At 45.4% G+C, this 16,950-nt stretch overlaps 1 protein-coding gene across 2 annotated transcripts in view; it reads right to left on the bottom strand.

The window, feature by feature from the left end:
- Window positions 1-16,950, bottom strand: part of lrpprc (leucine-rich pentatricopeptide repeat containing) — a 46,860-nt gene that overhangs the window by 19,318 nt on the left and 10,592 nt on the right. Inside the window, exons 14-25 of one of the 2 annotated variants that reach the window (XM_076075781.1) lie at window positions 16,874-16,943; window positions 14,935-14,962; window positions 14,222-14,279; window positions 13,352-13,458; window positions 12,531-12,608; window positions 12,237-12,308; window positions 11,823-11,936; window positions 11,575-11,705; window positions 11,183-11,268; window positions 6,707-6,914; window positions 2,397-2,521; window positions 508-614 (exon numbers count right to left, since the gene is read on the bottom strand). In XM_076075781.1, the coding sequence (XP_075931896.1) occupies window positions 508-614; window positions 2,397-2,521; window positions 6,707-6,914; window positions 11,183-11,268; window positions 11,575-11,705; window positions 11,823-11,936; window positions 12,237-12,308; window positions 12,531-12,608; window positions 13,352-13,458; window positions 14,222-14,279; window positions 14,935-14,962; window positions 16,874-16,943 (1,184 nt within the window). The remainder of the gene's footprint in view (window positions 1-507; window positions 615-2,396; window positions 2,522-6,706; window positions 6,915-11,182; window positions 11,269-11,574; window positions 11,706-11,822; window positions 11,937-12,236; window positions 12,309-12,530; window positions 12,609-13,351; window positions 13,459-14,221; window positions 14,280-14,934; window positions 14,963-16,873; window positions 16,944-16,950) is intronic. The other variant, XM_076075780.1, reaches the window with a different exon arrangement.

Genomic DNA, 16,950 nt, shown 5'->3' on the forward strand with positions numbered 1-16,950 from the left:
TGTTATCCTGTTGTTATTCAAGGTAGCTCCCCGAAGATTGAGAATCTAATTTAATATTTATATTACATATTTTTGTATCTGTTTTTGTGTGAGTTTACCTACTTGTGAAATCAGGCCCTCTTATTGTTTTCATTGTTTACCTTGGAAATCATTATTTCAGTTCATTAAATGATCAGTCATCCTTTTATTCCTTAAATTTGGTCTCGATATCCCAAAGAAACACTATAATAAATGAAGTTTATTATTGGACCATCACTATATGGATACAATACTAAAGGACAGACCTGAACAAAATCTGACTAAGCTTTTGGCGCTTGAGTATTTTTCACACCTTTGGCACTCAAGTGTAGATTTAAAATGTCATGATCTGTTCAAACTACATGGTTTAATAAAAGAGTTTGTTCATTCATTCATTCATTTTTTAACTCTTGATATGTTAGTTCCAGGATCAAGCAGTATCAGAAGACTCAACCCACAGTGTATTTGGTTGTGTGTGTGTGTATTTACCTCAATGATCTTACGAGCCTCCCGGTAGCGGGCCGTCTGCAGGAACGCGAAGAACAGATCATACAACATGGTCATCTCTCCTCGCTCCTGACTCACAAAGTCCATGGCTGAAGGAGAAAGACAGTGAAGCAGACAGACGGACGGGGAAATAGAGCAGAGAAAGGTCGAGAATAAAATGGCCTGCAAGGTGAACAAACACACTTCATCTTTTCCTCCCGATTCCATTATTTGGCACAATGTCCGAGGCACAAAGCAGCCATATCAAGTCTGCTCTCAAACAAACACACAGGTCCCGAATGAAAGCCTAAGCTCTCGTGGTAAACTTGCTAAAGCTCTCTGCTCAGCGTTACGTGCTATCTCTGTCCAGCAGCTTCAGGACAGGTACCACACACACACACACACACACACACACACACACACACACACAATGCAGACTCTCAGTTATCCAAATGGACCTGCATATTCAGCGAAGCAGGGGAAGAGAGAATAATCCCTCGGCCTTTACTTGCCGTCATCTGAGGTCAACAGAAAGAACTTTGATCATGAAGGACTTGATTCACGGTCTAAACCTAATGTAGACGTGTTTGTAGACAAGTTTCAGACCAGCTGGACTACATTTAAGTTGCCTTTTCGGCATTTAAATTCTAATTTCGGGGTTTGGTGGAAGACCGAGCCACATTTGCTCATTGATAGCACTTCTCCTCCTCCACCTCCCAGGTTCCTGTGTAGACTATGGCAGAAACCTCCGGGTTAAACGCACGTATTGTACGATGACCCTTTCTCGTTTCGGAGTAGTTGAGCGGTTGCTATGGTTGCCAGAACCTGACAAAAACCCTTCGTATTATTTTTCTGTTGATGCTTGAACTCAAAGCAAGGTCAGACGTGACGAGGCATCATGTTCTCAGAGTGCTGAAGGCCACTCCTCTTCTGTAGGTCTGCATGTTTTCAGTACATTTCTGCAATTATTTCTGATGGTATATAACGGGCACTTAACATGTACTCGCAATGCCGTCGGGTCGAGTGCGCCTCAAGGTTTGTGTCAAAAAGTCTCCTGCTCTTTGTGATGAAGTGGGAGACGGAATCATTTGTTATTTCAAGATCCAGTTGTGGTGAGCTGGAACTGGTTTACTTGCATCCTTCAGAGAATCATTGTAAAAGGAATTTAGTTTTTGAGGGTGCAGCGACTGACTCTGAGGGTCTGTCACCTTTCGGGGGGGGGGGGCTTAGAGACGAGGGTGGGAGGGCAGGGTGGATGAGGGAAGGAGGTGGAGAGGTGCTCCACTGCACGGTTTCAACCTTTACGCACTCCAAAGCCACTTGCCCCTGCAGCACGTTGAACTTGACCTTTTCACCACGTTGCTGTCAACCTTCAGGGCGACTGTTCAAAACGTGATCGTTGGACGTGCTTCACCGCGGCCCCGGCCTGAACCTTTCTCCCGCTCTGGTCCTCTTACTCACACTCACACACACACACACACACACATCTAATGCAAACACTGCGCGGGCACTTTGGATTCAGCGCTGCCCAACACACAGAAAGGAATAGTTGAAAGTTAGAGTCAACCAGGAGAGATTTGAAAACTATATGTCTGCAAGAAGCAGGGACAGTGTGAACTGCAATTTTGAACTTTAATGAGGCTGACATAATAATCCGATAATAAAGTGTGATGTTTAGCATCCTGGTGGCCTCTGGCTTAAGGTGACCATGAACCATGATGAGCACAGTTCAAATCCAACCGGGGACTTTTGTAGCATGTCATGCACATAGAAACATAAATCCAAATTGTTTTAGAATGACATACATTTTTTTTAAAAACAGCAAATTTAAGAAACTGTTCTTATGATTTACTTAATTGTGATGGATAACAAAAAGATGACAAATGAGTAACCTTTCTGCAGCAGATCGGTGTCTCCTTTCTCCACCAGACCAACAATGATGTCGTGGATGCGAGGCAGGTGGCCGTAGAGCTTCTGACACTCCAGTGCTGCATCTAGAGCTCCGGATAGGTCCTTACTGCGGGAACGTGACCACACACGCACACAAACAGAGAGGGAGAAAGAGAGCAGAGAGCGAGTTAGGTGTCAGGTCCGTCCAGTCAGTCATTTACGGGATTGTGTCGGTAAAGAATAGAGAGTATCGTGGGTTGTTAACCCTGTGACCTCCTATTCAGGCACCGTGACCCTCCGCAACAATGCAGGCCTTTGAATTCATGACAGCACGAACTGTATGTGATGAAGCCTTTTGGCCCCAATACATCATTCTCACACAATCAGGCACGCTCTCACACACCTGTCGGCGAGGGGCTAATGTCTCTCTGGACAGGCTTTTAGAGGGGAAGCAATACAACAGACAAAAAGGCTCAACTGATCTTTACCCTCTCTGCTGTGCTCCTCTTGTGCCTTCCAACTTCTCTCCCTCCTTCTCGTCTTTTGTCCTCTCCAAAGCTCTTTAACCTCCCCTCATTTCCTCGTCTCATTTCCCTTACCTCCTGTTCCTCTCCCTTCTCCTTCATTCTCCCTTTCCCCCTCACCATCTTCCTTTTGATTTCATGCTGTCAGCTCTCACTCCCCATCGGATGACCTCGCCCCCCAGCTGAGCAATTTAGCAGAAATATAGCAACAACATTAGAGCCCCCCCCACCCCCCTCCGCCATACCACCGGCTCGCTCCCTTCATCTCATGTCATCCTTATCTTGCTCAATTTATCCTCCCTCGCTTTGCCCGTCCCTCCCGAGCGGACGAACAAACAAAAGAGCGCGTAGAGGGAGGATGAGTGCGCCTGATGGAGTGATAACAAGAAAAGTAGAGACAGCGATAACGAAAGGAAGCAAGAGAACGAGAAGCTGAGAGACGGGAGAGGGAGACCACTTCAATCCCCTCTATTGTGACAGCGCTGCCATCAATCTGTTGATTGGGTAATTACCATGTCAATCACACAGAGGTTAACGCAGATAGGGCACCTGTGGGGGAGGTAGGGGCAGAGTAAGTGAATGAGAAACAGACGGCTGGACAGAGCGTGAGAGAGATTGAGAGTGAACAGGTATAATTTCTGAAGTGTTTTCTCCTCTAATCAATTAGACAAGTGGATAAGGGAAATATGCCCAAAAAGACCAACAACCCGGAAAAAAAACAACAGGAAATGGTATGACCTTGAGTTCGGCTCCTGTGAGGCAGTGGCAGAAGAGAGAGATGGAGGGAGGAGGAATGGAGTGATTAGGGTTGGAAGGTAAAGAGGTCCGCTAATTGAAATGAAGAGGGACAACATTATTCAGCAGCGCCAGTCAAGAGGCTATTCAACCGCACAACAGTCTGATTGAACAACACAGAAGAGAGAATAAGAGACATTTGAAAATGAGAGAAAGAGTGTGGACATAGAATGAGGCAGAGGAGGGGGGGGGGTACACAATTTACTACAACAATGACACGACAATGAGAGCAGAAAGTTGTTTGTAATTAACGTAATGTGGCATATATGCACAATTAACTAAACACTTTTGTTGTGCTGCACATGGCTTTTTACATTGGAGCCATTTCTACACGTTGTATCCAAGTCATGTTGGTTTGTTTCATCTGTCTGTCCACCTCGTTCTTTCTTTCATCACGCTCCTCCACACACAGCTACTTATAATCCCTCCATCCTAATGAGACATCTTAAAAAAAAAAAAAACATCCCATCACTCGCCTGGCGTTGCAATTAAACCCATCTGCCTTCCTCCCCTCTCCCCCTCTCTCCGCCCACCAATCCACCCCAAAAAAAGAGCTAAGGATGTCGAAAGATGGATAATTTCCCTTAGGTACAATTTAACTGTCACTTTGCGTTGCCATTTACTGCGGCGCACAGCCCTGTTAATGTCCTCAACTTTGCATGTCAGCCACTTTCCAGCCAATTAAGCCCTGAAAAAAAAACAACTGAGCGCTTTGCTGGGTGGAAACCTGAAGGATTAGACAAGGAAGCTCATTTTGCCTCATCTCATCCCCCCCTCCCTATTTTTCTCCCTCTCCATCCCCATCTTTTGTTCGGAGGAGATCGGCTGTCCTTGCGTGGGGGAAGACGAGGTGTCTGTGTCTCGAAACGCAAATGAGACTGCGATCATGACACCACTAGCCCACATGTGTTTAAGAATGGCACTTGCTAATGTTTACGTCAGTACACACGGGTGAATGCTCCCATGATGCAGTTACCTGAAAAAACCTACATGACTGTGTATGCGTCTACAGCTCTTAAAGCTTCATAATGCCAGCTCTTTATTTTGTTGGACATATTAGCATTTCCTGTCGCTAATCACTTCGATAAGGAGTTGGCAATCCAGGCTAGCGTAGCAGCAGGTTAGCCCATACGACACTGAGCGGACGGGCTTGAAGGCTAGCGGGGCGGCGCGTGTGATGGGGCTGTCAAGGGCTAATCTGCCGGAGAAGTGTTCATTAAGTCATTAGCGCTGACGCAGCAATGAGAAGGGGTGCAGGTGGGAGTGATGTCCGCTTTTGTCCTCTTTTATCACTTCCCTCTGTCCCTCCTCCACCCAAACTGTCTGTTTGTCCCTTGACTGACGGAATGAAGAGGTGGAGACGAACAGAGGAAGATGAAAGCTAAAAAAGAGGAGAAGAGCGCGAGGAGATTGATTCAACTGGAGCGCAAAAGTCAAGTGTTGTGGTACTCAAATCTGCCCCGAGGCTCGGCTGAACCGCTGCTTGAACTACACGTTAAATCCACTTTACATTCCTAAACATTTCACACTTTTTAGATTGATGCCAATGAAAAGCAAAAATGCAGTTAGGCTTCATTTAATAACTTGTTGTTATCAACCTCACCCTTTTCAAGGCTGTTCAGTTCCTGGAACCGATGCTAAAGATGTAAAAATGAGCCACTCAGTCATTATCTCACTCCTGCAGAGAGGAATCTGCTAAAATCAAAGTTGGTAAAGAGAGAGAAAATGAGTGGATTGCTGCTGTTTAGTGTTTGAAGAAGCTACACTCTCCAAACAACAATAAACCGTACGCTCTGGTTCCTTCAATTTGTTGACTATTTCCAAGCCTCGACAACCAGCCAGCTAAAATTCCAGCAGTTAGCTTGTTCACTTGTGTTCATTAGTGTGTGTTCACTGCGGTATCATTTGGAGGAAGCACAACTGGCACTTGATTTGTGAACAGGACTGCGGTAAGCTGTCGTGTATGTGTGCATTTGTATTTGTGTTTTGGCGGCTGTTGATGACCCAGGAGTAAATTAGCCTGCTAATCTCACAGAGGCAGTGATTAACGAGTGAACCTGGAAACTCTGTTGTGCCAGAGACCAGACTTACAGCAAAACAAACAGCGGCAGGGGAGAACCTGCGTGTGTGTGTGTGCACGAGCTTCATGTTCAAAAGGTCTCTACCTCTACCGCAGCGTGCACACTAGAGGTAAATAGTGTGTATGAAAACATGTGTGTAGTGGAGGGCCCCTAACGGCGCACTGCGTGGCTGTGGTAAATCCAGCAATTAGTGCTCTGTACATAATTAACATGCTAATGAGTTGATCTACTTAAAAGCTGCTCCGACAAATAGAACACACACATACTGAAGAGAGTTGAGGGGTGGGGCAACACCAGTGACCCCACAGCCAGTGTTTGGTAACGTTCATTTGCATAGTTGCATTATGGGAAGAAGCATTGATCTCTCTCACACACACACACACACACACACACACACACACACACACACACACACACACACACACACACACACACACACACACACACACACACACACACACACACACACACACACACACACACACACACACACACACACACACACACACCTTGGAGTAGAGCAGTGGGTGTTTCAGGAGATCAGGGGTGGGGGCTCATGGGAGAGGTTGCAGCTGGCGAATCCTCTAACAAACAAAATCTGTCTCTAACACCGCACACACACATAAATGAGCAATTTCCACATCCTCTCTCTGTCTGAATCGCTGACCCAGAATGTAACCTCAGCTATGATCATAGGGAGGGATGAGTGACTCATTGAGACACACACACATACACACACACACACCTGGCAACTGGATTTGGCAGACACAAATCCGAAAACATAAGTGAGCTGGTTGTCTGGTTCGTGGAGAACTTCAGCCATACCGTTACCATTACCGTAACACAAATTATTATTATTATTATTATTGTTAAATCTGTGTCTACAAGGGCAACACAGTCCGTTTGTCTTACCTGTCCAGGTAGGCAGTAATCAGGGGCGAGCAGAGATTGGCGGTGGGCTTGGCCAGTCCGAGGGTGAAGATGGTGTCCTGCAGGCGTCGGATGGTGGGGGCGCCGCCCTTGGGCACCACGGCGTTGAGCGTGTGAAAGAGCATGGTGACGTGTGTGTCGTTCAACACCACATCCTTCCCTTTCATCTCCTTCAGGATGTCCACAGCCTCTGTGATGGACGGACAGAGAGATAAAGACGGACGTTGGTAACGTGAGAGAAAGGTTCGCATCAGTAACAACTCAACATGCACGATGCTTCGGTTGAACTCAAAAGAAGTGATGGTGAGAGTGATTTAGAGGTGGAGACGAAAGGACGAATAAAAAGATTAAAAGGCAACGAGAAAGAGAGAATATGCAGCATGATGAGGGAACATGAAGCGAGAGATGGGCCTAGCTCAGCTGGGAGAAAAGTAGGGTGTGTGAATATGATAAAAGGCCCCTTTAGCTAATTCCATGTGGGGAAAACAAACCCATATTAAAACGGCATTTTGCACCCAGCGGGGATGCAAATCCAACCCCGTATAATGCCATCTCTGCGCTAATTGCTGCTTGCCGTTTTCTAAACGAGACTACAATTACCGGACCCCTACAATGGAGGCCGGCTTTTTGCCGTGGCCATGTGGAAAGCACTTGGGGGGCTAAATTATAGGTATGTGGCGACAAGGGCCCGCTGTGGCCCCAGTGAGACCTCGGTAAGCGGGCTGAGGGGTGGATCAGTTTGGTCAAGTCCAACCGGTAATGGAGGGCTTTTTACCGGGCCACGCGCCCATCTGGCCAACACTAGGGGCTAAATGGTGAAAAGGCAGCATGTGTGTGTGTGTGTGTGTGTGTGTGTGTGTATCAGCATAAGGTAATTAAGATGCATTTACTGTCTATTTAGACAGCTGCTAATGGGCTGACAGCGATACAGCCGCTCTCCATCACAGATACTAATCTATACAGCATGACCAAGATGGAGAGATGCAGAGACACAGAATACATTTGAATAATGTGTATTAAAGGCAGTACTCCAACTGCAACATGTGCACTTTGCTTAGAACTCGCCCAACACAAATCTGAATCTGAACAAAATCTTAACAAATGTGGGTCTAATGATACCAACACCTACATAGCTAGTAATATAACAAAACCCCTCAAACAGGATTGTCACTCTCTACTGGGAACACACACACACACACTTATGGGCTGAGGGACGGGGCCACTGGTGAGTGCTTTGGCATCCTAATTTCAGTCTGTCTCTCAGTCTCTCTGTGCCAGTTGTTTTGGCGATGGGAACCAAAAGCCGTCACATATTTAATGGGACAGCGGGAAATAGAGGGAGGACAGGTGGATCGGGGGTCAGTGGCAATGGAGGAGACACTGCTAAATAGGGGGGAGTTAAAGGGAGGACAATGGGCCTCACTCACTGATATGTGCGTAGAGATGTTCTTACATTGCACACATAATAGGTGCATGTTAATATGCGCAAAATTACCATTGGATTCATGACACGTGCGGACCGGCCAATTTTGTTCTTACCATCTCATGTTAGGGAGTCAGACTCATTCTTGAGTCCAGTATTTGCAACAAAGCATAGCCCTTCAAGCAAAAAAACTACTGAAGAAATTGAGAGAATAGTGTCTCGAGGTGGAAGGCACGAAAGGTTTGCTTTGCTTGGGCTGAAACAACAGCGAGGACTTTCACCCAGAGGTCTGACTGACTATACTGACAAACCCCACCACCGTCTGCTCTGCTGTGATCACGGTCACATTATGAGACATAATGCACAGACATGCAACAGGGCCCACCACCTCTACCACATCGGAGCCAGACAGATAGACTTTATAGTTAATTGGGCTCTTTTTCTTGGTGTTCTGTGTCTCTTCGTAGTCGTTACGGATCTCTCTGTGGTCATTTTGTGTCTCTTCGTAGTTGTTCTGCGTCACTCGGTGATGTTCCTTTGGCCTTAATTTAAAACCTCTTTGCGGGGTGCCAAAATATTCTGTATGCCTGAAAAAGCCTGTTCCTGGAGTCAGAAGAGCGTGTGAGTATGTGACTGGAAAACAGAGTGAAGCCGTGTCCGTCACCAAAGCTCTTATTCAGGTGCCATTACAGACTGCTTGCCATATAATTGAGGTCCACTTATATATCAGCCAATAGTGTAAACAGAGATGAGAGACGGACAAACTAAAGTGGATAACAAAAGTATCTCGAGTAACTCAAACAAAAGCACGGGCAACTTAAAAAAAAAACTAAAAAGGGAATGAAAAAAAATCAATCAGATCAGGAGCTGGCATCAACATTAATGGCCCTATAATTAACTGACCTGCAGTGAAGCCTGTGATGTTTATCACTTCATATGAAACTTATTCTCACTCTGTCTCTCTCCATGTCTCCCTCCCTCCTCCTTCTAGCCATACCTCTCTCCATCACTGTCTGACAGACCCGCTAATCACTGAGACCAATGGCTTGGAGTTGATCTGCCCAAATGGAGCTACACTAGCTAACATCCCTCCGTCCTACATCCAAACCCCCATCTCTCCCTTTATCCGTCCGTTTAGCCAGTATGCATATCCATCAGCTCAGCCGAGCATCCTGGCCAGCAAAGCGAGCCAAACCCCACACACACACACATCAAGAGATGGTGAGGCAGACAGGCCAGGTAAACAAACATCACACAGCCCAGTGGTTCATCTAATGTTGCATGACTTGACTGCTGGTGACACACACCACTGAAAACGAGTCCAGGCCCACCTAAAGCCAGTACAAGTTGTGTTTACCAAAGTGGGAGGATGGACAGATGGAGGCAGAGGGGCAAGGGCAGGTCAAAGAGACGCTTATTGATAGAGGAGAGGTGTAGTTAAGAAATGGAGGGAGAGAAGCGAAGGTAGCAGGAGCTAAAGGGGGTGTTCAGGCCCATGTTGATACGTATGGCAGGTTCAACAGGATGCACTCATTCTGGTGTGAGATACGCAAAAGAAGAAGGAAAATATTTAAAGCCAAAGCAACAGTTTACATCCATGCTGTCCAAAATGTCACTTCTTCATTTTGTTCTGTATTTAAGGCGAACATGGAAGATGAAAGTTTAATATACAACAGCGTTGCTATTGTTTCTGCACTCGTAAGAAAAAAAAATAACACAAACAAAGAGATGGAAGGTTAGACAGATGGATGACAGATGTGAAGATTAAAAGGACCATGATGGGGATGTGAGGAGTGAGCAGCAGAGGTTGAAGAGATGGTGGAAGGAAGGCGGCATAAGGATAAAGTCAAAAAGGATGAAGTGAGGTAAAAACAAAAGTTGCCTGGCGAGGTGGGACGGGAGGCTTTGCACCAAGGGCAAAAACAACAAAGCCATTAGAGCTTAGAGGGTGAGAAATAAAGCAAGATGCCAGGAGACATGATCTTCAGCTGGGCCTGGTGTGTGCTAGGAGCCGGGCGGACCAGCGTCTGGGCGGGGACAGGCTAACATCAAGGTTAGCCATGTGTGCTAATGTGGCTGACAAGCGTCCCCTCCATATGCACACTCTGGCTAATGGCAAATGCGTTAGCGCTGCGTATACACACACCCCGGCGAACACACACATGCGGACACACCAACCGTCGTGCCCACCAAATGCCTTTTGCTTGAATTCACATGCAAATTTGCGTGTCGCTCTCTGAGTGTGTGTGTGTGTGTGTGTGTGTGTGTGTGAAATGCTCAAGCACTTCGACGGACATGATCTGCCATTAGCATCAAGGCGGATTTCAATAATTCTGGAAAAATACACACAGTCCTGTAATTTTCCCCTCTCTCATTTCTCACTGATGCAGGTGTGTGTGTGTGTGTGTGTGTGTGTAGGTGTGGGGGGGGGTGGAGAATGAGAGAATGACACGCTTCGAGACGGCGGGGGAGAGAGGGTCAGGAAGAGAGACAGAGACGAAGACGGAGAGAGGGGCGGGGAGGAGAGACGAGGACAGACAAGGGAAACGTTTTGCCTGTCATTGTGTGCAAAAAGCAGAGCGGCAAAACTGATGGTAATTGGGTCTTCGATGGGCTGACGGAAACCCACCGTAGCATTCTGAAAATGGCCGGCTAATGTGGTTTGAGGGAGGGAGAAAGACGGATTGTGACAGAGTTGGTGACACACATGCACACACACACATCTGTGGGCCTTTTGGGGTTCAGGCATGATCTCCTTTGATCCAGCTTACTGTCAGAGAAAACATAGTGAGGAAGTGCTGGTGGGAATAGCCGATTAACCAATAAGTCAATCAACACGAAGTTAAGAGCTTTCTTGGTAATTGATCAATTGTTTTCAATCCTTCAAGAAAAAATGCTTTTGAAGAAGTTCCCTTGGCCCCGAGAACTTTTGTTGTGGTTTGAGGGTTAGGGTTTGAGGCTTTATGACTTAGTAAATTTAAAAAAAGACAGACTGATCAATAACAAAATGTAGTTGCAGCCCTTGGGGAACTTACCCTCCACTTTGCCATTCTTCGAGAGCGTCTTGACCAGTGTGATGTATTTGCTGGGATCCAGCACGACTGACGAGTCCTTGCGGCTCCTAAAGACAGAGACAAAGAGGAGAGACGAGATTAATGATTCCACTTGAAGTAATGCAACTCATCTGTTGTACACTTTCCTGTTAAGACTTCAGTCTGATGAAGTGGGGAGTGAAACAAGGGAGGAAGGGAAGAGTTTCCTCTGTTTTAACAAGTCAACAGAGCGGCTGGACTCTGCATTAATGTCTCCCCTAATACCACTCAAGTTAAACTTTAATGGCCTACTACTGGTAGCAGAGCTACATTATGTGTGTGTGTGTGTGTGTGTGTGTGTGTGTGTGTGTGTGTGTGTGTCCTGCTTCACTCACATTTCCCTCTTCAGGTTGAGCGCCTCCTCCATATTGTCGTGGCGGCAGCACAGGTTGATGAGGATGGCGTAGCCGCCGGCTGTCATCTCCTCCTCGTGCTCCTGCTTCAGCTCAAGGGCGCGCTGCAGGTTCTGATGGGACAACAAAACTCTCAGAAAAGAAACACGGACTAAACTCACAGACGGAGCAACTCGTTTCAAGAAAAAGAAGAGGTTTTGTGAAGACCGAGGCATCCAAACAAACCCTACCTCTTCAGCACAGAGCGTCTGGATGGCTTGTTTGAGAACAACGCCCAAAGGTTTGCTCTCCGCTTTCAGTTCAGACAGTTTCTTCTCAAGTGCAAACACCTTCCCCTCAATTCCCTGATGGAGACAGAGAAGTGTTAAACACATGTACATGACCAAAACATACACACAGGACCTCATGTGTACATGGGTTTGTACCAATAGACACAACAGAGTTCTCTCACAAGATTACACACATTAAAAGGAAACGACGAGGCAAACTGTGCGTTTTATTCCTCTTTTTTTCTTTTGCAAATTCAAATGTGAAGCAAAGTTCAAGCAATACAAATTTCCCAAAAGATAAACATACACATTAACAATGAATTATGTTGCATTTCATAGCATTTTTCACACTAATTTCCACACTGTCCTACTTACAGTGGCACGGGTAAAAGCTGACACAGAGCTACTGGACACTCGGTCTGTGGGGTCCACCAAAGCAACCACATCCTGAAACACAGACACACAGTTAATATTGGACTTCTACATTAGGGCAACTGTACAAAAATACAAGTATTAAAAATACATCATCATATTGTGCCTTTGGCTGTTGAGTTTATCTACTCTACTGAAGCCTTTCTCAAGTGACTCAATAGTCTCAAAGTTCTATGATGACAGTCAGTAATACTGCATTCAGACGTTGTGATCTACATCTCAGATCCGGCTCTGTACCTTGATGAGCTCTGGGAGGTTGTAGGACTCCAGAAGGTTCTTGATGCCTCTGTAGATGTTTCCTGAAATTGTTACGTTCTGAAGAGGAACAAGAGGGAGAAAATCCAACATCATCAAACCATCCATCAGCTCACAAAAAGATTCAATAGGAGCTGAAGCTGTTACATTTGTTGTGCTTGTATACGGTTTAGATACAATTTAACCCAACTTTAATGCTTTTGAGAAAATACAAACATACCAGGAGCGAATTTTAATCCAGACAGTAAAATGATGAAGTTTATTTTGCTAAATTGTGACTCCTGGTTTCCAGCATGTAAACTAATAAATGATTATGGTGTAGTTCTGCTTTCTGGTACTTTAGTGTCTATAAACTCCACATGGTCCTGAGTTAGATGATGAAAGATATAATTTTATGAATGTGCAGGTCAGGATTAGCTCGGCCATATGAAATGTTCACTGGATTGTTTTTTACAACTTGACCTTTCAGTAAATCCACATTGGACCAGGAAATTCCAAACAGCCAGTTAAGACGTGACCTTTAGCCAAAAGTGTAAAACATGATGTCATCTGCCACAACATGTCTGGTTGTCCCAAACAGAAATGGAGCGCGGGGGGGAGGTCATGTGTCTTGTTGTGTGTGTGCGTGTGTGCGTCATGAATAATCAGAGTCTGATTACACACTGCAAATCATCTCAGATCACAGTGAGTAAGCTCCTTTAAAGCAGGACAGTTATGAATGAACTGGATATATAAGCTGTGTATGAATGTGTGTTTGCTTTCAGTAACATATCAGAGTGTGTGGTGTGTGTGTGTGCGTGTACCTGAGCCTGTAGTTGATTGAAGTATTTTCTCAGTTTGTCTTCCTGTGTTTGCACCTCCCCCTCTGACATGCTGTCGATCAGATTGTACATGAAGAAAGATGCCGCTTCTGGAGGAAACGGAAACACACACACACACACACACACACACACACACACACACACACACACACACACACACACACACACACACACACACACACACACACACACACACACACACACACACACACACACACACACACACACACACACACACACACACACACACACACACACACACACAGTGAGCAGTTGTCTTGGGAATAAATTAAATTTGCCACCGTGTCAGTCACTGCATCCATTTATACTATTTTTCTGTAACCTCTGCAGAGTGTGTGTTTGTGTTTCTTTTCTGCTGACAGAGGCTGCTTTTGGGCCGGAGTGTGAGTGAATGTGCGATGGCTGGCACTGACAGCTTCCCCCTACTTCAGCTCTCTACACACACACACACACACACACGCAGATGTCGTCTAATGGGATGTGACATGGATAACAGTCTCCATCGCTCCCACCAGCACAAACACCAGTTCCAGTGCTGGGGACTCTCTGTGACACGCACACTGACACGGAGCGACATTAACGCTACACTCACACACACAGCCAGAGTAGGGACGCTGCTCAGCAGTGACGCACACACACACAAACACTTTTAACCACTCAGCGCTCTGTCAGCAGCAGACAGGCTCTATTTCTTCAGACGGAGAGAGCAGGTCTTTCACACACACCTGGACATAAACTCACACAGGCTTCATGACGAGAAGTGGGACGGTCAGCAGTATTTTGCTACCGAGACTGAACGTGCGCGCACGCACGCACGAAATGTTTGCTTACCTGAAGCCTTGGAGCTTCCTTTGGAGAAACGCTCATCTTTGTACAAGAGCTCAGTAATCTGGGAAAATAAAAAATAAGGTAAATAAATAAACACACACACACAGTGGCACTTTACTTTGACGGTTTTACTTTAAACACTCACACAGGAGAAAAAAAATGAGAAAAGTAGAGTAAGAACACCGCCACCACAGAAAGGGTTGGGGGTTAAATTGTGCGATAGAAAATCTAATCCTAAACATTTCTTTTTTTAATATATCTTTTTTATATTAAGTCTTAAACCACTACATTTTGTAGTAAGTTAAATTCATAGGATGTGTATGAACTAATTGTGTTTTTATGTTTGCAAACCATCTTGCCTAAAACTGAACCCTGAAGGTGAATAAAGTATCTTTAAATCTAAATAACCGTCCTAAACTCTTCTATATTCATACGCTCAGTGTGCCACACGGAGATTTGGATAAAAGGCAGCAGATGGTATTTGTCATATTGTATATTCTTCCTAAATATAACTTGTGTGTAGCAGTTCTGTTGTGAGGAATAAGCCATCATACTGTATAGACCGCTCAAGAGTCATCTAATGCCTTAAACACTGTTGTTTTTTCCATGTAGGCTCTTTTTCTGGATCATTTTTAGCCACTGCTATTCTTATACTCCTGCTGGTTCAATTATGGTTCTCCAGACACTCGAACAATGTGGGCACAATCGCGTCTTACCTTCACCATGCTCTCCACATCAGACGACCTGCAGGGGGCAGTAGAGGACAAGACATGAGCACCCGGTCGACATGCGCCCTCAGCGGGTTAACGAGACCCCAACGTGTCAGGGTAAATGTGCAATTTGCTCATAAGTGAGGGTACGTTTTGCTTTTAGGTCACAAAACATAAAGGGACATCTACATTTCTGAAAGTACATCCACATCCTCCTCTTCCATGTCTTTCTCCATCGTTCTTTCAAGCCAAACAAACTCTGTTTCTGACATTTTTCCCCGATAAACCATCACTCTAAAGTTCTCAAATCACAATATAGCAAAACGTCTCTGGACTGAGCTCTCTTTACTATTGATTGCTTGTACCGTCAATGAACTTTGTACAGTTGGTGAACTACGGATTTAAATCTATATTCTAGTTGCACTTATTTCAATAGGATGTGAATATTAATTCTAAACAGTGAGAATATAACGGGAGTTTAAAAAAATCTATTGTATACAAACACACTTCATAAATATTTGAAATTAATGAGTTTAGTTAATTATCCGACAGATTTTTCAGTTTGACTCTCTCAAGCCAACAGTACAAGAGAGGAGAGACGGCAGTACAAAAGCCTGGGAAGCTTCAAAAGACACACACACACACACACACACACACGCACACGCACACACACACACACACACGCTAAATGATGACAACGTGTTACATTTTTGGCGTTGTCAGCTAGTTGGTGGAGAGGAGAGAGAAGAGGTCTTTAATGATTAAATTATCCCCTGACCTTGTCTTTGACAGGGGCAGGTCCCGCATTGCAATGACACGGCGCGCACGCACACACACACACCCCCCCCCCTCCCCCCCCTCCCCCCAAGTGACAAGCCCAATTATGACCCTGTCAGGCAACCTAACAGTTAGAGGAGTGTGTAGGTGTGTGTACGTGTGTGTTAATGCAATGAGAGCAAAGCAAATAGAGGAAAGGGAGCAGATTCAGACGCAATGAAATAGACGAACAAACTATTTGTGAATACACCGACTTTAAATAAATACATTTTTTAAAACATTTATTTTGGGTTGTGAAATAAGCTAAAACTCAATATGCAATCATGCATTTCCTGTTACTACCCATGTTTTCCTTGAAAAAAAATAATCTTTTCTTTATGCTTAATATTAGATAAATCATCAACATCCACTGAGTTAGTTAACACATCAGTTACAACAAGCGATGTATTGACTGAATGGAAAGTTCAAAGTTAAACTCAAGAGAGGATTTAGGCTTTTTAGTGGAAGAAATAACTTTGGTCCCTGCAGACAACTCAGCGTTTTTCTCTTTGACTCACCTCCAGCATCGCTCAGGGGCCGGAGTGTTTTCGTGTGGGCGTGTAGTGCTAAACTGTAAATATTCATAAACACCCCTTCACCAAAAGCCCACGGGTCAGGTCCTGGTCCTAAGGCTAACTCTCTGTGTGTGTGTGTGTGTGTGTGTGTGTGTGTGTGTGTGTGTGTGTGTGTGTGTGTGTGAGAGAGAGAGAGATATCAGTACGGGGTCCGGGCATCAGGGCCAGTGGTGGGCATCTGCTAATTTACATATCTCCCACGTTGCTTTGGGGCGAGAGCTGAGCGATGACTGCCTCCATATGTATGAGGCAGCCGTGTATGCGTGTGTGTGTGAGAGAGATGGAGTGTTTTTCCCTGCAGCTGCCTGCCAACACACACACACATACATACACACACACACACACTTACACACAGTCAGACAGACAGACGCTGTAGATGGTGTGATAGGCTGCACATGTCATCGTCATAACATATGCCGCAGTGACCTCCATAGTGCTACAGGCCTCCCTGAAATGCCAGTCAGGAGTTATGAGGCAAAATATGGAGAAATATGGAATATCAAATGATGGAGAACACATTAAGATGTAAATAGACGACGGGCTAATTGACTCACTTTCTGAAGCCCAGGATGAGGCTGCCGCGGAAAACACTGAGGTCCATGGAGGGGCAGGAGGGATCAGACACTGGAAA

This window comes from Anarhichas minor, unplaced genomic scaffold (assembly GCF_050575085.1).
Source record: "Anarhichas minor isolate MPS153535 unplaced genomic scaffold, ASM5057508v1 ptg000054l, whole genome shotgun sequence".
Classification (NCBI taxonomy): Eukaryota; Metazoa; Chordata; class Actinopteri; order Perciformes; family Anarhichadidae; genus Anarhichas; species Anarhichas minor.